Source organism: Coregonus clupeaformis, chromosome 3 (genome assembly GCF_020615455.1).
Source record: "Coregonus clupeaformis isolate EN_2021a chromosome 3, ASM2061545v1, whole genome shotgun sequence".
Classification (NCBI taxonomy): Eukaryota; Metazoa; Chordata; class Actinopteri; order Salmoniformes; family Salmonidae; genus Coregonus; species Coregonus clupeaformis.
This window is the reverse complement of record NC_059194.1, coordinates 10077783-10102970: the sequence shown is the minus strand read 5'-3', so window position 1 is coordinate 10102970 and position 25188 is coordinate 10077783. Positions and strand designations below refer to the sequence as shown.

Here is a 25188-nt window from a genome sequence, read left to right as displayed (position 1 = left end):
CTGCTGTTAGAGTTCTACGGCAGCCTGCTATTAGAGTTCTACGGCAGCCTGCTATTAGAGTTCTATGGAAGCCTGCCATTACAGTTCTATGGAAGCCTGCTGTTAGAGTTCTATGGCAGCCTGCTATTACAGTTCAATGGCAGCCTGCTATTAGAGTTCTACGGCAGCCTGCTATTAGAGTTCTACGGCAGCCTGCTATTAGAGTTCTATGGAAGCCTGCTGTTAGAGTTCTACGGCAGCCTGCTATTAGAGTTCTACGGCAGCCTGCTGTTGGAGTTCTATGGAAGCCTGCTGTTAGAGTTCTACGGCAGCCTGCTATTAGAGTTCTACGGCAGCCTGCTGTTGGGAGTTCTATGGAAGCCTGCTGTTAGAGTTCTATGGCAGCCTGCTATTAGAGTTCTATGGAAGCCTGCTGTTAGAGTTCTATGGCAGCCTGCTATTAGAGTTCTATGGAAGCCTGCTTTTAGAGTTCTATGGAAGCCTGCTGTTAGAGTTCTATGGCAGCCTGCTATTACAGTTCTACGGCAGCCTGCTATTAGAGTTCTACGGCAGCCTGCTATTAGAGTTCTACGGCAGCCTGCTATTAGAGTTCTACGGCAGCCTGCTATTACAGTTCTACGGCAGCCTGCTATTAGAGTTCTATGGAAGCCTGCTGTTAGAGTTCTATGGCAGCCTACTATTAGAGTTCTACGGCAGCCTGCTATTAGAGTTCTACGGCAGCCTGCTATTAGAGTTATACGGCAGCCTGCTATTAGAGTTCTACGGCAGCCTGCTATTAGAGTTCTACGGCAGCCTGCTGTTAGAGTTCTATGGGAGCCTGCTGTTAGAGTTCTACGGCAGCCTGCTATTAGAGTTCTACGGCAGCCTGCTATTAGAGTTCTACGGCAGCCTGCTATTAGAGTTCTACGGCAGCCTGCTATTAGAGTTCTATGGAAGCCTGCTGTTAGAGTTATACGGCAGCCTGCTATTAGAGTTCTACGGCAGCCTGCTATTAGAGTTCTACGGCAGCCTGCTATTAGAGTTCTATGGAAGCCTGCCATTACAGTTCTATGGAAGCCTGCTGTTAGAGTTCTATGGCAGCCTGCTATTACAGTTCAATGGCAGCCTGCTATTAGAGTTATACGGCAGCCTGCTATTAGAGTTATACGGCAGCCTGCTGTTAGAGTTCTATGGCAGCCTGCTATTACAGTTCAATGGCAGCCTGCTATTAGAGTTCTACGGCAGCCTGCTATTAGAGTTCTACGGCAGCCTGCTATTTGAGTTCTATGGAAGCCTGCTGTTAGAGTTCTACGGCAGCCTGCTATTAGAGTTCTACGGCAGCCTGCTATTAGAGTTCTACGGCAGCCTGCTATTAGAGTTCTATGGAAGCCTGCCATTACAGTTCTATGGAAGCCTGCTGTTAGAGTTCTATGGCAGCCTGCTATTACAGTTCAATGGCAGCCTGCTATTAGAGTTATACGGCAGCCTGCTATTAGAGTTATACGGCAGCCTGCTGTTAGAGTTCTATGGCAGCCTGCTATTACAGTTCAATGGCAGCCTGCTATTAGAGTTCTACGGCAGCCTGCTATTAGAGTTCTACGGCAGCCTGCTATTTGAGTTCTATGGAAGCCTGCTGTTAGAGTTCTACGGCAGCCTGCTATTAGAGTTCTACGGCAGCCTGCTGTTGGAGTTCTATGGAAGCCTGCTGTTAGAGTTCTACGGCAGCCTGCTGTTGGGAGTTCTATGGAAGCCTGCTGTTAGAGTTCTATGGCAGCCTGCTATTACAGTTCTATGGAAGCCTGCTGTTAGAGTTCTATGGCAGCCTGCTATTACAGTTCAATGGCAGCCTGCTATTAGAGTTCTACGGCAGCCTGCTATTAGAGTTCTACGGCAGCCTGCTGTTGGAGTTCTATGGAAGCCTGCTGTTAGAGTTCTACGGCAGCCTGCTTTTAGAGTTCTACGGCAGCCTGCTGTTGGTAGTTCTATGGAAGCCTGCTGTTAGAGTTCTATGGCAGCCTGCTATTAGAGTTCTATGGAAGCCTGCTGTTAGAGTTCTATGGCAGCCTGCTATTAGAGTTCTATGGAAGCCTGCTGTTAGAGTTCTATGGCAGCCTGCTATTACAGTTCAATGGCAGCCTGCTATTAGACTTCTACGGCAGCCTGCTCTTAGAGTTCTACGGCAGCCTGCTATTAGAGTTCTACGGTAGCCTGCTGTTGGAGTTCTATGGAAGCCTGCTGTTAGAGTTCTACGGCAGCCTGCTATTAGATTTCTATGGCAGCCTGCTATTAGAGTTCTATGGCAGCCTGCTGTTGGAGTTCTAAGGAAGCCTGCTGTTAGAGTTATATAGCAGCCTGCTGTGGTCATACACTTACATTATTTACACCCACTTACATGTTTAACTGAACAGCCATTCAAGTACAGCACTCCATAAGGTCCAGTCTCTCAAAAGCACACCCCTTTTTTAAGTATTTCAGTTGTTATCTGTGGTGTGGCTATGTAATGTTTGCCATTCACTTCCTCTATCAGCCCCATTAGGGGATGTTAAAAGTAGGTAGGTGCGGCTAACAATGGCGTCATGGGCAGGTAAAGCAGAACAGAGTTGATCATAGGGAACCTCTCACACACAGGGGCTTGCTTTCATAACCGAAACTGGGAACTTGGAGATTAAAATCCCCCAGTGATCGTTATCTCTGGTTTCCCTAGAGGCAGCCATTATGGCGCTTGTGTAATTCGTTTTCTAAATTCCATACTCTGTTTTACACCTTTAATTATCTTGTTGATATAGCTGAGAGTGTCTCTTGACTCCTTCTGGTCAACATGGTACTGGGCGGCCATGTTTTCATGGTACTGGGCGGCCATGTTTGCATGATACTGGGCCGCCATGTTTTCATGGTACTGGGAGGCCATGTTTTCATGATACTTGGCCGCCATGTTTTCATGATACTGGGCCGCCATGTTTTCATGATACTGGCCCGCCATGTTTTCATGATACTGGGCCGCCATGTTTTCATGGTACTGGGCCTCCATGTTTTCATGATACTGGGCGGCCATGTTTTCATGATACTTGGCCGCCATGTTTTCATGATACTGGGCCGCCATGTTTTCATGGTACTGGGCCGCCATGTTTTCATGATACTGGGCCGCCATGTTTTCATGGTACTGGGCCGCCATGTTTTCATGGTACTGGGTGGCCATGTTTTCATGATACTGGGCGGCCATGTTTTTCTGTGTGGGGTGTATCACAAAGGAGATTCACTAAGTTAGCCAGCCTACAGATATAGCTATTTTCTGGATTGTTACAAAACTGGAGCTGACATATTATTGAGAATATCGAGTCAATTAGGCTATAGCATTTACATTTTAAATGTCTTTCTCTAGAAAACATATGGAGCAATATGTACGAAAGCTAGCTAGCTGGCTAACTATTTGATCCTGCTTTGTGACAAACCCTCCAGGTGCAACTGAGCCCCATTACGTCAAAACAACAACAGTAGACAGAAACAGATGTCTTCTGCCCCGTCAGCAGATTCTGTGTGGGATTCAGTCTGTCGTGGTCTGGTCCTGCTAGGGAGGGAAGACAGTGTGGTGTTTAATATACAGATGAGTGAACTCAGCAGACTCACTAGTGCTCTTTTAATGTCTGGATACACACATGTGCTCACGCACTCACTCACTCACTCACTCACTTACTCACTCACTCACTCACTCACTCACTCACTCACTCACTCACTCACTCACTCACATCAGATGGGGCTCCCTACTGACGGAGATGCTACTACAGTCTGAGAACATTATGTCAATGACATTTCATCTTTTACAGTCAAAGCTCACAACAACAGAACTCTTTATTTTATACTTTATACACAGATATTGTCTGTGAAGTTACTAGAACAATCCCTGAACTCGTAGCTACGTTTACATAGTCTAATTGTATGGTACTGACCCCTAGAGGATTAATGATTCAACATAATGCAGTTGTGTGTGGCAGTGTGCTTTTTGTTCTCTGGTTAAAGTGTAGCATTGAGTGAATGTAGCCTTGGACTCCCTAGTCCCTCCCTGGGGCTCAAGGCTCAAAGCTCAGACACCTGGAATTCCTGGGGTTCAACCACAACAAAGGAAACTTGTGCTTTAGAGGAGAGAGAGAGAGATGGCTGACCCATAGTAATAGAATTACAAGAATGGACGAGAATTACCAAAAAAGCAGAACCCTTATAATGTGCCACAACGTAACAAGGACTATCTCAAGGGATTGGAAAGGTAAAGTCCTACATTTACATTTAAGTCATTTAGCAGACTCTCTTATCCTACAACTCTGAACATTGTTAGGCTATTCCATTAAAACCTGTTTGGAAGTTTAAGTCAAAATGTTGTTACTGCCTTTCAATATGGCTAAGTATTTGGCCACTAATTGTTTTGTAATGATTGAGAACTTGCATGAACTGTTTGGGTAGGACAAAGTATCACAGATCATATGATAATCAGGCAATGAGTTGTAGTCTGCTGCCATCTCCTGGTTATTTTCAGAAACTGACACTGAATTCATTTTTCTCTCTCTGGCTATGAGAGTGCAGGCACTGTAATCAGGCTATAATACTTTGCACCATTTCATTAGAGCCTTTAAAAAAATAAAAAATAAAATATATATATAATAGCTTAACCTAAAGTAAAAGACCTGCAAGCTAGGAGTCCTGCCTGCTCCATGTATTTTTTTCGAGCTGGGACTGGAGCTTTTTGGGCATGGGTCATTCCACAAATTCAGTGCCTTTTGAGATTTGTAACTTGGTGAAAAAAACCTTTAGGTTTACCAAATTTTAACATTCTGTCATAAAGAGCACATGTTCAACCTAATAAAATAACAGTTTAACCATCTCATAAAAAAATGACTAGTAAGTGCCTATTAAGTGCCAAATAAAGTAACAGGGTTGACTGTAACAGGGTTGACGATGTCATCTTAAATCAGCCATAAATCCCCTTGTGACAGGGAAGCTTGCTGTGTGCAACAGGGATGGGCAATTGAATGCAAGCTGAAGCTTCACAATAAAAAACAAACATTTCCACCACAAAACACCAGAACATTTACAAAAAGAGCAGAACCAGCTCACCTGCATTTACACCATGATTTGGCTATTAGATGTTCAATGTTTCTTTTGAAAATAGTATTTAAAAAAGGAATAGTTTCATCATACTAAAACGAGAGTTCAGTTCACGTAGCAAGGTTGAAATTAAAATGAGGGACAGGATTTTTTAAACCTTAAAATTAATCACTAATCACATTAAATAAATAATAATCTTTAGAAATGACGTTGTCAAAGCGAAAAAAAAACTAGAGCTTTCAATGATGGTAAAAACATGGAGACATTTTGGGCTTAAGTGGGTTAAAATTCCTGAAAGTCACAGAAGGTGCATGGAGGGACATGTCAAAATGCTGAATTTTGGCACTTAAGCAAGTCTTTATTCATATACATTTGTTTGATTTATTGCATTCTCAATGTGGTCTATATTAAGGTATTGCTTATTCACCCTCTGAATGGCACACATACACAATCCATGTCTCAGTTGTCTCAAGGCTTAAAAATCCTTCTTTAACCTGTCTCCTCCCCTTCATCTACACTGAGTGCCATCAATAAGGGATCATAGCATTCACCTGGTCAGTCTATGGCATGGAAAGAGCAGGTGTTCTTATGGTTTTTATACTCAGTGTACTCAGTTTGGCCAGAGCTCTGGTAATTTCCTTAGTTGAGAAATGTGCTCTTCCCGTGTTAAGAAATGTTGTGCTGGAAATGAAGGAGCGTGTCTGGAATCCCCAGCAACAAGACACAGGGGTATGAGGTATGAAAGGAGTGAATGGGTTGACAGTATTCATGAGGTATGATAGGAGTGAATGGGTTGACAGTATTCATGAGGTATGATAGGAGCTGATGGTTTGACAGTATTCATGAGGTATGATGGGAGTGAATGGGTTGACAGTGTTCATGAGGTATGACAGGAGTGAATGGGTTGACAGTGTTCATTAGGTATGATGGGAGTGAATGGGTTGACAGTGTTCATGAGGTATGAAAGGAGTGAATGGGTTGACAGTGTTCATGAGGTATGATAGGAGTGAATGGGTTGATAGTATTCATGAGGTATGATAGGAGTGAATGGGTTGACAGTATTCATGATGAATCCTATGGTTTCCTTTAGGGTTTACATAATCTCCGTAATGTGATTATAACTCACCCCTAGACAGGGACGGCTTGTTCAATAGGGCGATATGGGCGACGCACTGCCAAACGGGAAAAGGAAGGGATTTTTTTTCTAATCAATTATATCACGGCAACAGCAGTTATCAGTGTTCACGTCTGATCTGCCAGCCACTAAATGTCAAATCAGGCTAAAGTCGTGCTTCAAATGGCCCCGCCCGTTTTTGGGGCGATTTCAGTCAAGTTGAAAATCGCCCAGAAGTCTCTCATAGCCTGTCATGTAAAATCTATTTTTTCACATTTCAAAGCTTTCAATACATTCTCTATGGGTGTCTGTGGGCTTGCACTTACGCGCTTTCGTCATACGTGACGTAACGTTGAACGTAACTAAGACAATGGCGGCTATCAGTGTCTATGTTGCGACCTGCAGTGCGGCGTTATTTTATGTTTTTAATTTGTAGACTTAGTTTACAAACATTCTGCCAACCATGGATTTCCAGTGGTTGGTTTTGGACTGATCTTGTTGATCGTGTACATACCCGCTACGAACGGACTAAATAATGAAAACGCTGCTGGCAGCTGAATCCCAATACAGCTGGGAGACTTGGCTGGATGAGTCCCGGACAGAGAAGTGGAGCCGGCCACCTTCACCCTGGTCAGAGCGGACCGCGATCCTGGTAAGAGAGCGACTCTGTACCCCGACATTGAACTGCTTTCTGTGTCATTGCGACCTTACTATCAATTCAATTCAATTTAAGGGCTTTATTGGCATGGGAAACGTGTGTTAACATTGCCAAAGCAAGGGAAGTAGATAGTAAACAAAAGTGAAATAAACAATAAATATTAACAGTAAACATTACACTCAGAAGTTTCAAAAGAATAAAGACATTTCAAATGTCATATTATGTATATATACAGTGTTGTTACAATGTGCAAATAGTTAAAGTACAAATGGGAAAATAAATAAACATAAATATGGGTTGTATTTACAATGGTGTTTGTTCTTCACTGGTTGCCCTTTTCTTGTGGCAACAGGTCACAAATCTTGCAGCTGTGATGGCACACTGTGGTTTTTCACCCAGTAGATAAGGGAGTTTATCAAAATTGGGTTTGTTTTCGAATTCTTTGTGGATCGCTGTAATCTGAGGGAAATATGTGTCTCTAATATGGTCATACATTTGGCAGGAGGTTAGGAAGTGCAGCTCAGTTTCCACCTCATTTTGTGGGCAGTGTGCACATAGCCTGTCTTCTCTTGAGAGCCAGGTCTGCCTACGGCGGCCTTTCTCAATAGCAAGGCTATGGTCACTGAGTCTGTACATAGTCAAAGCTTTCATTAAGTTTGGGTCAGTCACAGTGGTCAGGTATTCTGCCACTGTGTACTCTCTGTTTAGGGCCAAATAGCATTCTAGTTTGCTCTGTTTTTTTGTTTGTTCTTTCCAATGTGTCAAGTAATTCTCTTTTTGTTTTCTCATGATTTGGTTGGGTCTAATTGTGTTGTTGTTGTTGTTGTTGTTGTTGTCCTGGGGCTGTGTGGGGTCTGTTTGTGTTTGTGAACAGAGGCCCAGGACAAGCTTACTTAGGGGACTCTTCTCCAAGTTCATCTCTCTGTAGGTGATGGCTTTGTTATGGAAGGTTTGGGAATCGCTTCCTTTTAAGTGGTTACTATCTGCCCCGTGAGTTCCCCCAATTGTTTGTTACCGTTGTGTACTGTTGATAATCACAAGTTTACTGGAGAACTGAGACCAAGTAGAGACTTTGGACAGGGTGGATATGGTATAATAAAGGCAGTTTATTCAGAGGTAAAGATATCTGGAATCGCGTGCACGGACTCGTGCACGTGTGTAGGTCACCTAAATCATCAGAAAAATTGCCCCTCCTGAGAATTTTTTCAGGAGCCGCCACTGCCCCTAGAAGCAGCTGGTGTCAGTCTATAGAAGAATGTCCCAGTGGGCCACTGAAGCACTGTTGAAATGAGCTCTCCCTCTGTTGTATATCACACTGATACCTGAGCCGACAAGGTGAAAAATATGTTGATGTGCCCTTGAGCAAGGCACTTAATCCTAATTTGCTCCAGGGGCAGTGTACTACTATGGCTGATCCTGTAAAACAACACATTTCACTGCACCTATCTGGTGTACAGTATGTGACAATAAAACATCTTAAAAAATATATACGTAGCGTTATTACCAGCAGTTTATGTAAATTCTTGTTAGGATGAGGACATGTTGGTCACATGAGAAATATGGGTTTATATAGATATGTCTGTCTGTATGTGAAACATGTATGAATATTATAAAAGTAAGTAGTTCCTTTTGTTCAGCTGCATATGGACCAAGCCAATGTGTGAGATATACAAGAGCAACTGTAAAAGCACAGTGTATAAGTCTACATTAACTTTACAATGGCTGTAGTACTTACAGGATATAAGATAAAAAACTAACGTCTGTGGTCTAACGTCTGTGGTCTAACGTGTGTGGTCTAAAGTCTGTGGTCTAATGTCTGTGGTCTAATGTCTGTGGTCTAATGTCTGTGGTCTAATGTCTGTGGTCTAATGTCTGTGGTCTAACGTCTGTGGTCTAACGTCTGTGGTCTAACGTGTGTGGTCTAACGTCTGTGGTCTAACGTCTGTGGTCTAACGTGTGTGGTCTAAAGTCTGTGGTCTAATGTCTGTAGTCTAATGTATGTGGTCTAACGTCTGTGGTCTAACGTCTGTGGTCTAACGTCTGTGGTCTAACGTGTGTGGTCTAACGTGTGTGGTCTAACGTGTGTGGTCTAACGTCTGTGGTCTAACGTCTGTGGTCTAACGTCTGTGGTCTAACATCTGTGGTCTCTGTCTTCTGTTGGCCTCTCTGTGTGTCCAGCTGGATGATCCGTCCGTGTTCCCAGCAGTCATTGTGGAGCAGGTGCCCGCCGCTGACCTCATGCAGGTCTACTCGGGCATGGAGTCGGACGAGGTGACCAATGGCATTATGGTGGACAACACTCTACATGTGATGGAGGAGCCCATTCTGGTTGGCGACGTGGGCCTCTCAGGTGAGGGGGAGGAGGGCATGATACTTTACACAAGCGTGCATGCATGCCTAGGGGGTAGGAGCTAGGAGTTGATTCCGGACAGTGCCTGGTATGAACTAAATTACCTAGAATTCACCCTTAGATTTGTAATATCCTTTCAGGTTTGTCTCTAAAGCTGTCTGTTTCTTGTTCTGATGACAATCCCTGTCTGATTGGCCAGTAGAAACGACGGTGTCGGGCACAGAGGATAACATGGAGACCAACGAGGCTGCGGCAGCCCTTCTTAACATGGAGTCACCAAACAACATCCTGGATGAGAAACGCATGAGTACGAATTCTGTTGTTCTGTTGTTGCTACTCTCTTGGAGGGGGTTAGGGGAAGGAGTATTTTTGTATATGTTGGTACCACATGTGTATTAACTGAATCCAATTTCTACCCCAGAGCATTTATCTTGTCGGTTTTTATTTTTTCTGACCTAGAATTGATTACGTGCTCTTTTTAAGATTCTATTCTGGATTTTCAATTTCTTTACCTTTGATATTGAATACTGCATTGTTGAAGAAGCGCTTGTAAGTTACTATACTGTTTACACCTGTTGTACCCTGTGGATGTGACAAATACATTTTGATTTGCTTTATCACTTTCAAAACATATTGTTAAAACCTGCACGTTTTTGGTGAAGGCTATTTGTATGCAGTTTAATTTGTATGCAGTTTCATTTGTAGTATTTCCTAACTCCTATCATTATCTCTGGCTGTTGCTTTAGTTCACAGTCTCACAATAATATTACGTAACTGGGAGTCAAATTGAGTGTACTACTGTTTTCTCTGTTGTTGTAGTTCACACCTACGGGACCATGTTGGAGTCTGACTACACCTATATCCACTTGAGGCCGGAGCCCAACGGCTGCATGGATGTATCGCTGGATGATGAAACATCCTCCATGGACGAGATCCCTCAGAAGAGCGTGTCCAAACCACAGAGGAAAACCAAAGGTACTGCAGGGGTTCTCCTGGAATGTAGGGAGCAGTGTTACAACACATTATTTAGTCTTGCTTTTAATCTTCTAAACTCAGCAAAAAAAAAGAAACGTCCCTTTTTCAGGACCCTGTCTTTCAAAGAAAATTTGTAAAAATCCAAATAACTTCACAGATATTCATTGTAAAGGGTTTAAACACTGCTTCCCATGCTTGTTCAATGAACCATAAACAATTAATGAACATGCGCCTGTGGAACGGTCGTTAAGACACCAACAGCTTACAGACGGTAGGCAATTATCTCCGGAGTGGCGCAGTGGTCTAAGGCGCCGCATCGCAGTGCTAACTGTGCCACTAGAGATCCTGGTTCGAATCCAGGCTCTGTCGCAGCCGGCCGCGACCGGGAGACTCATGGGCGGCGCACAATTGGCCCAGCGTCGTCCAGGGTAGGGGAGGGAATGGCCGGCAGGGATGTAGCTCAGTTGATAGAGCATGGCGTTTGCAACGCCAGGGTTGTGGGTTCGATTCCCACGGGGGGCCAGTATATAATAAATAAATAAAAATATATGTATTCACTAACTGTAAGTCGCTCTGGATAAGAGCGTCTGCTAAATGACTAAAATGTAAATGTAATTAAGGTCATACTAAAGAGGCCTTTCTACTGACTCTGAAAAACACCAAAAGAAAGATGCCCAGGGTCCTTGCTCATCTGCGTGAACATGCAAGGAGGTATGAGGACTGCAGATGTGGCCAGGGCAATAAATTGCAATGTCCGTACTGTGAGACGCCTAAGACAGCGCTACAGGACGGACAGCTGATTGTCCTCGCAGTGGCAGACCACGTGTAACAACACCTGCACAGGATCGGTACATCCGAACATTACACCTGCTGGACAGGTACAGGATGGCAACAACAACTGCCCGAGTTACACCAGGAACGCACAATCCCTCCATCAGTGCTCAGACTGTCCGCAATAGGCTGAGAGAGGCTGGACTGAGGCAGGTCCTCACCAGACATCACCAGCAACAAAACAATGTCGCCTATGGACACAAACCCACCGTCGCTGGACCAGACAGGACTGGCAAAAAGTGCTCTTCACTGACGAGTCGCGGTTTTGTCTCACCAGGGGTGATGGTCAGATTCGCGTTTATCGTCGAAGGAATGAGCGTTATACCGAGGCTTGTACTCTGGAGCGGGATCGATTTGGAGGTGGAGGGTCCGTCATGGTCTGGGGCAGTGTGTCACAGCATCATCGGACTGAGCTTTTTGTCATTGCAGGCAATCTCAACGCACTGCAGTACTTAATGCAGCTGGTGGCCACACCAGATACTGACTGTTACACATTATTCCATTTCTGTTAGTCACATGTCTGTGGAACTTGTTCAGTTTATGTCTCAGTTGTTGAATCTTGTTATGTTAATACAAATATTTTAACATGTTAAGTTTGCTGAAAATAAATGCAGTTGACAGTGAGAGGACGTTTATTTCTTTGCTGAGTTTATATGAAGATATTCCACTTACTCTCATGTTTAGAAAATATATGCTTTTAAGAGTTACACAGGAGTACCTTGGAAAATATATTTGCTTATAGCCTTATTAACCATAGCTTATAGCCTTATTAACCATAGCTTATAGCCTTATTAACCATAGCTGACAGCCTTATTAACCATAGCTTATAGCCTTATTAACCATAGCTTATAGCCTTATTAACCATAGCTTACAGCCTTATTAACCATAGCTTATAGCCTTATTAACCATAGCTTATAGCCTTATTAACCATAGCTTATAGCCTTATTAACCATAGCTTATATCCTTATTAACCATAGCTTATATCCTTATTAACTATAGCGTATAGCCTTATTATTAGCAAATTGTTCAGTGCTGACCATTTTTTAAATTGAGTAATTAACAGGGATGTGCTTAATTGGGTGTCACAGTGTTGACCTTTACCATTTTCCTTGGTCCTGTCTTAGTGCGCAAGCCTCGGCCGGTACGTCCCTGCTCCCCCATTACCACTCCCAGCCTGCCACTCAAGAAGAAGAGCAAGGAGGGCAAAGGTGAGCGTTCTTCTCAACCAGCTCACCTCTCAAAAAACAGCCAATCAAAATCAAGGTCTCTCCTGGGCCCTTCTCAACCAGCTTGCTTCTTGAAAAAACAGCCAATCAATATCAAGGTCTCTCCTGGGCCCTTCTCAATCAGCTTGGTTCTTGAAAAAACAGCCAATTGAAATCAAGGTCTCTCCTGGCCCTTTCTCAACTAGCTTGCTTCTTGAAAAAACAGCCAATCGAAATCAAGGTCTCTCCTGGGCCCTTCTCAACCAGCTTGCTTCTTTAAAAAACTGCCAATCAAAATCAAGGTCTCTTCTGGGCCCTTCTCAATCAGCTTGCGTCTTGAAAAAACAGCCAATCGAAATCAAGGTCTCGCCTGGCCCTTTCTCAACCAGCTTGCTTCTTGAAAAAACAGCCAATCGAAATGAAGGTCTCTCCTGGGCCCTTCTGTAAGCTACTGTGCATGTTTCTGCTTGTAGAGTGGTGCAATCAGCAACCAGCAGCCCCTGTAGTCCAGTTGGGTTGGACCTCAGCTTGCTAATTGACGAGCTGCTCTCAACGTGCTGTGTTTCACAGGGAAACAAGTGATTGCACGCTGGAGGGTACATTGATGAACTACTGATAAAACCCCTTTCCCCTCTCCTTGTGTGTGTCCCCTTGCACGACACATAGAGGGGATAGGGAGACGGGGTTGGTTCAGCCGCACACATATACATTACGCTGTCACGGTGGCTGCTGGAGGGGTTGCTGTTTTTAACTACTTCTGGCCCTAACCGTTTCACAAACAAGAGTCATCTACTGCCAGAGTCCCATCCAATGTATTTATTTTCCAAGCCTAGGTACACACACACAACAGACGAGAACAGCAAATTGATTGATTTAGGTTATGAGGAGGGAATACTGCGATTGCGTCTCTGCCTATTTCCATTTGTTAAGTAAAACCTGCAATGCTGAATGAGTTATGGACAGGTGTAGCAGAACTACAAGCTCATGTACTGTATTAGAGTCATATGTACTGTATTAGACTGACATGTACTGTATTAGACTGACATGTACTGTATTAGACTCAAATTTACTGTATTAGAACTGTGTTAAAACTGTGAATTCCTCCTTTCTCCCCCCTATGTAGGGAACACAATCTACCTATGGGAGTTCCTCCTGGCCCTATTGCAGGACAAGAACACCTGTCCCAAGTACATCAAGTGGACGCAGAGGGAGAAGGGCATCTTTAAGCTGGTGGACTCCAAGGCTGTTTCCAAACTGTGGGGCAAACACAAGAACAAACCTGACATGAACTATGAAACCATGGGCAGGGCACTCAGGTGAGAGGAACGTTACTACACACATGGTGTTGGCCTACATCACAGACATACATAATTTGGCCTGCACACTTAAGAAGGCTATCACACTAAAATGTCTGTGCCCCTGTTGCAGTAAATAGTTAAATGTCTGTGCCCCCATCGTAGTAAATAGTTAAATGTCTGTGCCCCTGTTGCAGTAAATAGTTAAATGTCTGTGCCCCTGTTGCAGTAAATAGTTAAATGTCTGTGGCCCTGTTGCAGTAAATAGTTAAATGTCTGTGCCCCTGTAGCAGTAAATAGTTAAATGTCTGTGGCCCTGTTGCAGTAAATAGTTAAATGTCTGTGGCCCTGTTGCAGTAAATAGCTAAATGTGTGTTCTCCTGTTGCAGTAAATAGTTAAATGTCTGTGCCCCTGTTGCATAAAATATTTAAATGTCTGTGCCCCTGTTTCAGTAAATAATAAATGTATGTGCTCCTGTTGCAGTAAATAGTGAAATGTCTGTGGCCCTGTTGCAGTAAATAGTGAAATGTCTGTGGCCCTGTTGCAGTAAATAGTGAAATGTCTGTGGCCCTGTTGCAGTAAATAGTTAAATGTCTGTGGCCCTGTTGCAGTAAATAGTTAAATGTCTGTGGCCCTGTTGCTGTCACGGTTCAGACAGACGACAAGAGGACCACAATTGCGTCACACCAGAAAGTTTATTTAAACTTAAGGGGAAAGGGATGTAGGGAGTGAGTGAAGGCTCCAGGGGTAATCCCGTCCGATGTGCTGGGTCTGTGCCTCCCCCCAGTGGCAGCGATGCGTCCGATGACGCCGGTGGTTGGTGGTCCAGAAGTCCTGGGGGGGGGAGGAAACACAGACACAACGGGGCGGATGAAAACAGGCAGAAGTACAGTTCAAGGGAAATCCAAATACGTTGTAGCAAGACAGAAGGCTGGTCAGAGTTACCGGGGTCGAAGAGTAGTCAGGAGTCGTAATGGCAGAAAGCAGGTCTGGTTTTCCTGGGGCAGAAGAGTATCCAGGAATCAGGCAGGTCCGGGGTCACAAAACAGGGGTGAGCCAGAAGCGCGAGCACACAGGTTCCGGGTGTGAGCTTTGCAGACGATCTGACAAAGGAGAGCTGAAAGACAGGGCTATAAATACTGGGAGAGGTTAGTGGGTAATGCAGCGCAGCTGGCAGAGTAATTAGAGCCGAGCAGAGCAGGGACAGGTGGAGCTAATTAGGCTGAGTAGAGAGAGAGTGGTGAGCAGAGTGGAAACAAATTAAGGTGGTAACCCGGTGGAGTGAGAGGGCTCATGACAGAACCCCCAAGGGACGGCCCCAGAAGTCCCAAGAGCAACACCACGCCGGGCGGGAGGAGGGGAGCCGGAGGAGGGCTAGAACTCCTCCGAACGGTCCGAGCGAACGTCCTCATCCTCGGAGGAAGCCGGAGGGCCGTGGTCGGGAGATGGGACAGGTCCCGAGACAGGATCAGGCACAGGACAGGAAGCCGAGCGGGCAGGACGGTTAGGGATCCCTCTGGGGCGGCCCCTACGGATTGCAGGTTGATCAGGATGCCGTTGGTGGAAAGCGGTGATGAGAGTCCTATCCACAATCCGACTAGCTGGCACCCAGGTCCTTTCCTCAGGTCCATAGCCCTCCCAGTCAATGAGGTACTGGAGACCCCTACCCCTCCGTCTGGACCGAAGCAGGCGGCGGACGGTGTAAACCAGACCACCATCGACGAGCCGTGGAGGAGGAGGACCAGGCGCAGCAGGGACCAGCGGACTCTCATGGATGGGCTTAATCTTAGACACATGGAACGTGGGGTGCACCCTCAGGGAATCAGGCAGTTGGAGCCGGACAGCAGTTGGGCTAATCACTCTTATGATAGGGAATGGGCCAATGAACCGAGGTGCCAGCTTCTGCGACTCCACCCTGAGTGGCAGGTTCTTCGATGACAACCACACCCTTTGACCAACCTGGTAGGTGGGAGCAGGAATTCTCCGACGGTTGGCCCCGGTAGTGTAGCTGGCAACGGATCTGAGGAGTGTGGCTCTAGCTTTGTTAAACACCTCTCTGAGACCATGGTAGCATTCTGGGACATTGGAGAGGTCAGGAGCGGAGTTAGTAGGTACTGGCCGAGGGGGTAGTGCGGCAGCAAGCAGGCAGGTTCGGTGGCAGTCCTCTCCCCACTCCCTGATCACCCCGGTCACCCAGTCGAGCTGAGGGTTGTGCCGGCGGAGCCATGGGTAACCCAGGATGAGGGGTTGGCCTGGAGAGGGGAGCAGGTGAAACTGGATAGTTTCTTGATGGTTTCCGGACAGACCCATCGAGACCGGGGCCGTGACATGAGTGACCGATCCGAGTAAGTGTCCGTCCAGTGCCCGGGCAGGAATAGGAGGTGTCAAACGGAGGTTCTCCAGTCCCAGTTGGCGTGCCAGCTTGATGTCCATTATGTTGGCTTCGGCGCCAGAATCCACCAGAGCAGCCAGGGTGTGAGTTGAGTCAGAGAGGCGGAGGTGAACTTGCAGCAGGGGGTTTGCGGTCGGAGGACTGGATGGTCATTGAACTCAACCGGACTCCCCCTATGCCCGGTGAGCTTCGGCCCTTTAAAGGGCAGGTTACCACACGATGTCCATCACCTCCACAATAGAGGCAGAGGTTTGAGGTGAAGCGTCGCTGGCGCTCTGCAGGAGTGAGAGAGGCTCGCCCAATCTCCATAGGCTCAGACTGATCAAGCTGACCTGGGTGAGTGGCAGTAGATGACAGGAGCCCAGTCGGATCTCTCCGAATGCCGGTAGTAGGTGGACCTTGGCGCCCCCTCTCACGACGACGGGTCTGTATCCTTCTGTCGATCCTGACAGTCAGTGCGATGGCTTCATCAAGAGTGGAAGGCAGTTCATGGGAGACCAACTCGTCCTTGATATAGTCAGCCAAACTATGGAAGAACGCGTCCACCAACGATGGTGTGTTCCAAGAACTTCGTCTAGCCAGGGTTCGGAAGTCGATGGAATGGTCTGCGACTGTACGTCTGCCTTGTCGAATACTGAACAGTTCACGAGACGCCTCTGCGGTGGGTGAATCCAGGTCAAACACCTTCAGCATCTCCTCAGCAAACAGGTCGAAGGTTGCACATGCGGGGGTTTGACGTTCGAACTCTGCTGTTCCCCAGAGTCGGGCTCGGCCCGTCAGGTGAGTGATGGCATACCCGACCTTAGCCCCCTCCGTGGCGAAGGTCCTTGGCTGCAAGGAGAACTGAAGTCGGCAACTAGTCAGGAATGGCCGGACCTGGGTAGAATCGCCGTTGAACCGCTCGGGGTTTCCAATCTTGGGTTCCGGGGCAGCGGCTGCAATGACCGGGGCAGGTAACTCGGAGGCAGGGCTGGTGGGCAGACTGGCTGGGGTAAGGTTGGTGAGGAGTTGGATGATCATGGCGAAGTTGTTGTTGCTGCTGCTGGGACTGCTGCTGGTGCTGCTGGAACTGCTGATGCTGTTGGTGGCCGACCTGAAGCAGAGAGGTGATGTCGCCGCTCATGCGGCCTAGCTCTCTCTCAGTGTGTTCCAGGCGTAGCATGGCGGTGGGTTGCTCAGGTTCTTCGGTTTCCATGTCGGGGGAAGTGTGCGCTGAGTCCATAATGGTCAGATCGTACTGTCACGGTTCAGACAGACGACAAGAGGACCACAATTGCGTCACACCAGAAAGTTTATTTAAACTTAAGGGGAAAGGGATGTAGGGAGTGAGTGAAGGCTCCAGGGGTTATCCCGTCCGATGTGCTGGGTCTGTGCCTCCCCCAGTGGCAGCGATGCGTCCGATGACGCCGGTGGTTGGTGGTCCAGAAGTCCTGGGGGGAGGAAACACAGACACAACGGGGCGGATGAAAACAGGCAGAAGTACAGTTCAAGGGAAATCCAAATACGTTGTAGCAAGACAGAAGGCTGGTCAGAGTTACCGGGGGTCGAAGAGTAGTCAGGAGTCGTAATGGCAGAAAGCAGGTCTGGTTTTCCTGGGGCAGAAGAGTATCCAGGAATCAGGCAGGTCCGGGGGTCACAAAACAGGGGTGAGCCAGAAGCGCGAGCACACAGGTTCGGGTGTGAGCTTTGCAGACGATCTGACAAAGGAGAGCTGAAAGACAGGGCTATAAATACTGGGAGAGGTTAGTGGGTAATGCAGCGCAGCTGGCAGAGTAATTAGAGCCGAGCAGAGCAGGGACAGGTGGAGCTAATTAGGCTGAGTAGAGAGAGAGTGGTGAGCAGAGTGGAAACAAATTAAGGTGGTAACCCGGTGGAGTGAGAGGGCTCATGACAGTTGCAGTAAATAGTTAAATGTCTGTGGCCCTGTTGCAGTAAATAGTTAAATGTCTGTGGCCCTGTTGCAGTAAATAGTTAAATGGAAAATGGAGTAGGTGCTTCTAGATAACATAGCCAACAAACTGCAGTATGTTGTGTTGTACCGACATAATACAATCTTATCTCACCTCCATCCCCTTCTCCTCTTGAAGGCAGTATTATAACATAAATGTCTGTTATGAAACATAACTGAGAAAAATGTTGAATACAGTGAGCAAGGCACTCGGACCCCAGACATCCTTTGTACCAGGAGTTTAAGTCACGTCTCTCAGGTCAAGGACCAAAGCATAAAATAAGTATTCAGTGGCACCTTATTCAAGGTGGACCTTATTCAAGCCACGGCCATGATCATTCAAAATGCGGGCTAACAGGGTAGAAAGGAAAGTTATCCTTTGAAGTCAATGGTGAAAAGTGCTGTAACTTTCCTGAAGTCTCTTTCTGTTTGTAATGTTACTTCATGTTTATTCAATGCCACAAACATCTTACGTTACCTGTCCCTTCTGTCCCTCCCTAAGGTATTACTACCAGCGTGGTATCCTGGCTAAGGTGGAGGGTCAGCGGCTGGTCTACCAGTTTAAAGACATGCCTCCTGACCTAGTGGTGATTGACGACGAGGACCCATGCCCCGACCTCACCCCTGGCTACGGGGGCCAGCGCCCCAGCCACCACGGCCGGGGAGGCTCCAGAGGGGGGCACGGTAAAAACCATGCCCATGTGCACCGTCCTATATCGGTAAAACAAGTGAAGAGAGAGCCCATTGATTTTGATGGGCTGTACCATGAGGTCAATGGGAAACAGGCAGAACACATGATCCAGACGGTCCACGTGCTGCAGCCCAACCAGGGGGCGGCTGTGCCGGCATCCACACACACTGTGAGGTGAGAGATGGATGGCAACCCGGCATATGTACACACACACACATGCGTACATGCACATGCATATCCATACACACACACACACACACACAGTCTTGTACAGCTAACCTTGTGGGGACACACAATTCAGTCCCATTCAAAATCCTCTTTTCCCTAACCCCTAACCCTAAACCTAACCTGTACTTTTACCCTAACCCTAACCTTAACCCAAAGACCTAACCTTAACCCTAACCATAAACCTAACCCTAGCTCCTAACTCTAAAACTAACCCTAACCCTAACCCTTAACATAATTGTAACCCTAACACTAATTCTAACCTTAACCCTAAACCTCCTAGAAATAGCATTTGACCTTGTGGGGACAACAAAATGTCCCCAGTTGGTCCAATTGTTGTTTGTTTACTATTCTTGTGGGGACTTCTGGTCCGCACAAGAATAGTTCAACACGTCCACACACACACACACACACACACACACACAGATTTTGAATGCTCATATAGAAGGCCAGTATGTAACATAAAGCTACTTGTAGCATAAAGCTAAAGATATGTTTTATATTTGAGATTCTTCAAATAGTGTGACCCAGGTGCGGTGCAGGATATACAGTAGGCAGTAAGCAGAGATGGTAAAACAAGGATCTTTACTGGTGGTCCCGAAGCCAGAATACAAAATAACGGACTTATCACGATAAAAGAAAGGCGGAGCAAATCAGTCTCCAAAAACCGGCTGACAGCCAAAATACGAAATACTACTTAAGACTGAAACAAATAACGAAACAGGGAGAACACTTCTCAAGTACCTGTACATAGATCTACAATCAGACACTGAGTAGTACTGCTGGACATAGAGAAACTAGCAGAGAAAACTGAGCAAGGGAACACAGGGAAGTGAGGGCATAAATACACAACTGAACAGGTAGACACAGGTGACACCAATAGGATAATGATTAGTCCAGACTGTGAGTGAGGAGGTGCCTAAGGTTGTCGGAGGAGGACACCTAGTGGGTCGCTCCGGAACTGCGAACCCCCCTGTAACAGCCACCCTTTGCCTTGATGACAGCTTTGCACACTCTTGGCATTCTCTCAACCAGCTTCATGAGGTAGTCACTTGGAATGCATTTCAATTAACATGTGTGCCTTCTTAAAAGTTAATTTGTGGAATTTCTTTCCTTCTTAATGCGTTTGAGCCAATAGGTTGTGTTGTGGCAGGGTATGGGGGGGTATACAGAAGATAGCCCTATTTGGTAAAATACCAAGTCCATATTATGGCAAGAACAGCTCAAATAAGCAAAGAGAAACGACAGTCCATCATTACTTTAAGACATGAAGGTCAGTCAATCCGGGAAATTTCAAGAACTTTGAAAGTTTCTTCAAGTGCAGTCACAAAAACCATCAAAAGCTATGATGAAACTGGCTCTCATGAGGACCACCACAGGAATGGAAGACCCAGAGTTACCTCTGCTGCAGAGGATAAGTTCATTAGAGTTACCAGCCTCAGAAATTGCAGCCCAAATATAGTGAGGGAAAAAAGTATTTGATCCCCTGCTGATTTTGTACGTTTGCCCACTGACAAAGAAATGATCAGTCTATAATTTTAATGGTAGGTTTATTTGAACAGTGAGAGACAGAATAACAAAAAAATCCAGAAAAACGCATGTCAAAAATGTTATAAATTGATTTGCATTTTAATGAGGGAAATAAGTATTTGACCCCCTCTCAATCAGAAAGATTTCTGGCTCCCAGGTGTCTTTTATACAGGTAACGAGCTGAGATTAGGAGCACACTCTTAAAGGGAGTGCTCCTAATCTCAGCGTGTTACCTGTATAAAAGACACCTGTCCACAGAAGCAATCAATCAGATTCCAAACTCTCCACCATGGCCAAGACCAAAGAGCTCTCCAAGGATGTCAGGGACAAGATTGTAAACCTACACAAGGCTGGAATGGGCTACAAGACCATCGCCAAGCAGCTTGGTGAGAAGGTGACAACAGTTGGTGCGATTATTCGTAAATGGAAGAAACACAAAAGAACTGTCAAACTCCCTCGGCCTGGGGCTCCATGCAATATCTCACCTCGTGGAGTTGCAATGATCATGAGAACGGTGAGGAATCAGCCCAGAACTACATGGGAGGATATTGTCAATGATCTCAAGGCAGCTGGGACCATAGTCACCAAGAAAACAATTGGTAACACACTACGCCGTGAAGGACTGAGATCCTGCAGCGCCCGCAAGGTCCCCCTGCTCAAGAAAGCACATATACATGCCCGTCTGAAGTTTGCCAATGAACATCTGAATGATTCAGAGGAGAACTGGGTGAAAGTGTTGTGGTCAGATGAGACCAAAATCGAGCTCTTTGGCATCAACTCAACTCGCCGTGTTTGGAGGAGGAGGAATGCTGCCTATGACCCCAAGAACACCATCCCCACCGTCAAACATGGAGTCTGAACCTGACTGTAAAGCACTTTGTGTCAACTGCTGAAATAGAAAGGGTTTTATAAAATACATTTGATTGATTGATTGATCTGATCTCCTCTCTCTCCTCAGGACCATCAACATGCCTACCTCCGTCCCCATGGTCCTGACGTCTTCCGGCCAGCTGCAGCCCCTCCTGTCTAACGGTGACTCCTCCCAGCCCAGGGTCATCCTCCACACCGTCCCCTCTACCACGGCGGGGGGCAAGGACATCCTCACCATCCAGACGGCCTCCCTGGCCACCGGGACGGGTAGCCTCCAGGACCACCACCATCAGCACCCCCAGTTCCTTGTCACCAGCCTTGGCTCCACCACCACCACCACGGGGGTCATCAGCTCCACCACGGCCTCCCACAACGTCCTTCCCCGCCTGGTCACCCTCAACGCGGCCACCGGTCAGCCCATGGTGGCCCAGCAGCCGGGTACCGTCATTGCTACGGTCCTCAAGTCCTCCAGTGGTGGCGAGCTCCTCCACGGCCTGCACGGCATCAAGGAGGAGATGCTGGACCCCTACTACCTGCAGTCATTGGTTAATGGAGACCCGTCGTTTGGGAAGGAGGAGATGGAGGCAGGGGAAGCAGAGCTCACCTACAGGACTGTGATCATCGGGATGAACCAGAGCCTTGGACCGAGCCAGGGGGAGACTGGAAGTGAGTCCCCAGTGAACGGACACTTTGCCCAGGGAAGCAGCCCCAGTGAGGGCCTGACCCCCGTGGAGGAGCTAGAGGTGCGCGGGGAGATGGCCCTGCAACCGGATCACATGGTGAGGGTCAGGGGGCTCCAGGAGCTGCCAGAGATCACCGTCCACCTCCCGGCCTCCTTCATCCAGATCAAGACAGAACCCACAGAGGGCTAGTAGACCACAGGCTGACCTTTATTGTCATGAGTCTTGTCCTGGAGGCAGAACTGAGTGATTTCCACTAGATGGGCCAGCTACAAAGTCAAAATAGGCTATATCTTAAAAAATAATGAAGACCAAAATGAGCTTTTTGGTCTTAATTTAGGGTTAGCCAATACGGTTAGCAGTGTGGTTAAGGTTTTTTATTTTACCTTTATTTAAACAGGGAGTCACCATTGAGACCAGGGTCTCTTTCAAGGGAGCCCTGCACATACAATTCATAAGACACAATCTAATCAAAATCAGATACAATGTAGAAAAAACTAAAATACAGCACAACACAAATATTCAAAAAAAACTGTTACAATGAGGTGCTTTAAAACTAAAAGCAGATTTACCTAGTTCGGTGGAGACCACAAGGAACCTCAAGAGTTTGGTATCTCATGTTTTTATTCTTTAACAACGTAGTTCGGTAAGTCGGAAGCTTGTGTACTAGAGATTTGTAAACAAGAAGGGAGTAATGAAGTGATCTACGGGACGTTAATAAGGACCAGCCAAGCTTTTGATACAGGATGCAGTGATGAGTAATCAAATTGTCACCTGTGATAAAACGAAGGGCGCTATGCGAGATGGCATTTACAGGTTTAAGAGTAGTGGCTGCTGCAATCTGGTAAATGGTGTCACCATAGTCAATAACTGGCAGGAAAGTTTACTGTACAATCTTTTTTCCTGCTATTTAGGGAGAGGCAATATCTATTTCTAAAAAAGAAGCCCACTTTAAATCTTAGCTTTTAAACTATCTCATCTGTATTTTTTTGTCAATCCAAATGCCCAGATATTTATAGTCGGGAACCCCATCAATGGGAGAACCATTCAATGAATAACTATGTAGTCCGTCTGGTTAAGGTTAGGATTAAAATCTGATTTTATGACTTTGTGGCTGTTCTAGCTAGTGCCCACTCTGCAGAGCTGCCTCCAGGGCAAGATTCATGACAATAAATGCCAAGCTGCTAGTAGGCCTGGACTCCATCAAAGCTGGACTATGGAATCAACATAAAGAAAGACTACTTAAAGGGCAATTCCACCACTTTTCAACCTCATTTTCATTGTCTCCAGCACAATACCATTGTATACATATGTGAAAATGGCGCATTTCTACGTTTTGTAGAAACAAATATAAAGTTAAAAAGTTCTACCCGACATCATCAAAAGTTAACACATTTGAAAAACAGTGATTTTCAAACACTATGAGATTAATTGTTTTTTTCTTTTAATCTGTGATGTCACAGAGAAGCATTTTTTAGGACCTTTCTTCTTATCTTTTTAACCACAGATCATAGAAACACGCTGTTTTCACATATGTAGATACTGGTTTGGTGCTGGAGATAATGAATATGAGGTTGAAAAGTGGCGGAATTGCTCTTTAACAAAGTTTCCTTGTTCTTATCCCAATGATAATCTTATTTTGAAAAGCGATGGATTTTGAAATGTGGAGCGACAAACGGAGGCCAAACGTTAGGCCCTGCAGGATGTTTTTGCTTACTCACTGATGTTGTGATCATGTGCCCAAATTTCTACATCAAGGGATTGTTTTGTGATGTGTTGAGGGCCTATCGAACTATCTACCTACCTACCTTGCTACTGTCAGTAGTCCCGCCCCCTTCCCAAACCTGTCCCTACCAGGAGAACAGCCATTGGATAACCAGGGATCTACTCCACCACACGTGCCAGTTAGACGAGTCAATTTTCTACCTACCTGTACATCTCATCAGACTTGTGTCAATGCTAACAGAAACAAAAACAGCAAATCAAAAACAGGAGATGGGAACTCATGTGGGAGAATGCAATGAAATCAGACTTGATGAACAGAAAATGTGTCATTTCTACACGCCGTCTCCACTTTTTTTTTATGGAAGAATGACGGAAACGCACCTCACAGACCTTTACTGAAGAGTGCCTTATACGTAAAGGTAAAACGGTTTAAAATCTTGATAGGAAAAGTCTGTGAGGGGAAATAATGACGGTTCAGATTGTTTTGATTCAAACGATTGTGACTTTTCCAGAGTTTTCTCCATATGCCCCCCTTATTATCAGATTGTCTATAAGGTGTGCTTTCCCCTCCATTACTCATGACCTTACAGCAATGTGTTACTATGGAAATTGGGATTTCCTGTCCCCCTGGACAGTCCAATCACAAACCTGTTTGTAAATAGCTGCAGACTTGATGCAGGGAGAGAGAGAGAGAGCGAGAGAGCGAGAATACGGAGGAAAAATAAAATAGATTTTACTAGCCTCCTATCTTCCCATTAAGGCCTTTAATCCTGTTGATATGAAATGGAATATATATATATTTATATATATATATATATATATATATATATATATATATATATACTATTGACATTCAATTTAAGGCCACAAATGTATTTATTTTGTGAATTTCTCAATTCTGTATAAAAAGGCACATTTGTTTGTTATTTACATATGGAAAATACGAGGGAAAATCTACAAAGTATATGAAATGAAATAACAGGAAGTTTATATGTCGGTTACATTTTTTTTCTGAAAAGCTGATATTTTTAATTTTTAAGCATTCCGTATAATCAGCGCAGCGTTGATGATGATACTTTCTCTGTTTTGGACTCAAAGTGGTTTGTACCCGACGCAAATGATGGTCTCTATAGATATCTCTGTCCTGTGTCATTTAAACATTGCGTTGTATGTGCTTTGGTTCTTCTTCCCGTTGTACAGCGGACATACCTCTAGCCTTATTCAACAGTCAAGCAGTAGAGAACAGTTGGTTAGATTCACACACCCCTGTCCAGTTCATTTGGTCTCAATCAGGTCCTCTGTGACCTCTCCTAACCCAGTTATTTTGTGACGCAAATTGTGACTCAACACCAGTGTTTTCCTCCCTACTTCTATGCATTTACAATTCTGGTGCTCCGCTCCTAGCTCTTGGTCTTTGGTCAGACTGGTGTCAGTGCTCTTTTTATTGGGTGTCCCAGTTTTGTTAAGGACCTGAGGCGGAGGCCTCAGGGTCTACGAATGGCCGTGATAGCCTGCAGATGCTAGTGTAAGTAAACCCATATTTATCCTGAGCGCTATCATGGCTAAATTGCTTGTATTTTTTCACTGGAGCTGGAGCGAGCAACAGATCATCTGACCTCTAGCTC

General features: G+C 45.8%; 1 protein-coding gene across 6 annotated transcripts in view; it reads left to right on the top strand.

The window, feature by feature from the left end:
• The window catches only part of LOC121540261 (ETS-related transcription factor Elf-1), a 78424-nt gene extending 55112 nt beyond the window's left edge, over nucleotides 1–23312 (top strand). For 4 of the 6 annotated variants that reach the window (XM_041848997.1, XM_041849024.1, XM_041849007.1 and 1 more), the window contains exons 3-9: nucleotides 9024–9195; nucleotides 9395–9502; nucleotides 10015–10170; nucleotides 12126–12209; nucleotides 13330–13522; nucleotides 18345–18707; nucleotides 21247–23312. In XM_041848997.1, the coding sequence (XP_041704931.1) occupies nucleotides 9024–9195; nucleotides 9395–9502; nucleotides 10015–10170; nucleotides 12126–12209; nucleotides 13330–13522; nucleotides 18345–18707; nucleotides 21247–22030 (1860 nt within the window). In that variant the 3' untranslated portion in view covers nucleotides 22031–23312. The remainder of the gene's footprint in view (nucleotides 1–9023; nucleotides 9196–9394; nucleotides 9503–10014; nucleotides 10171–12125; nucleotides 12210–13329; nucleotides 13523–18344; nucleotides 18708–21246) is intronic. The other 2 variants (XM_041849033.1, XM_041849042.1) reach the window with 2 other exon arrangements.
• Nucleotides 23313–25188: the final 1876 nt, after the last annotated feature.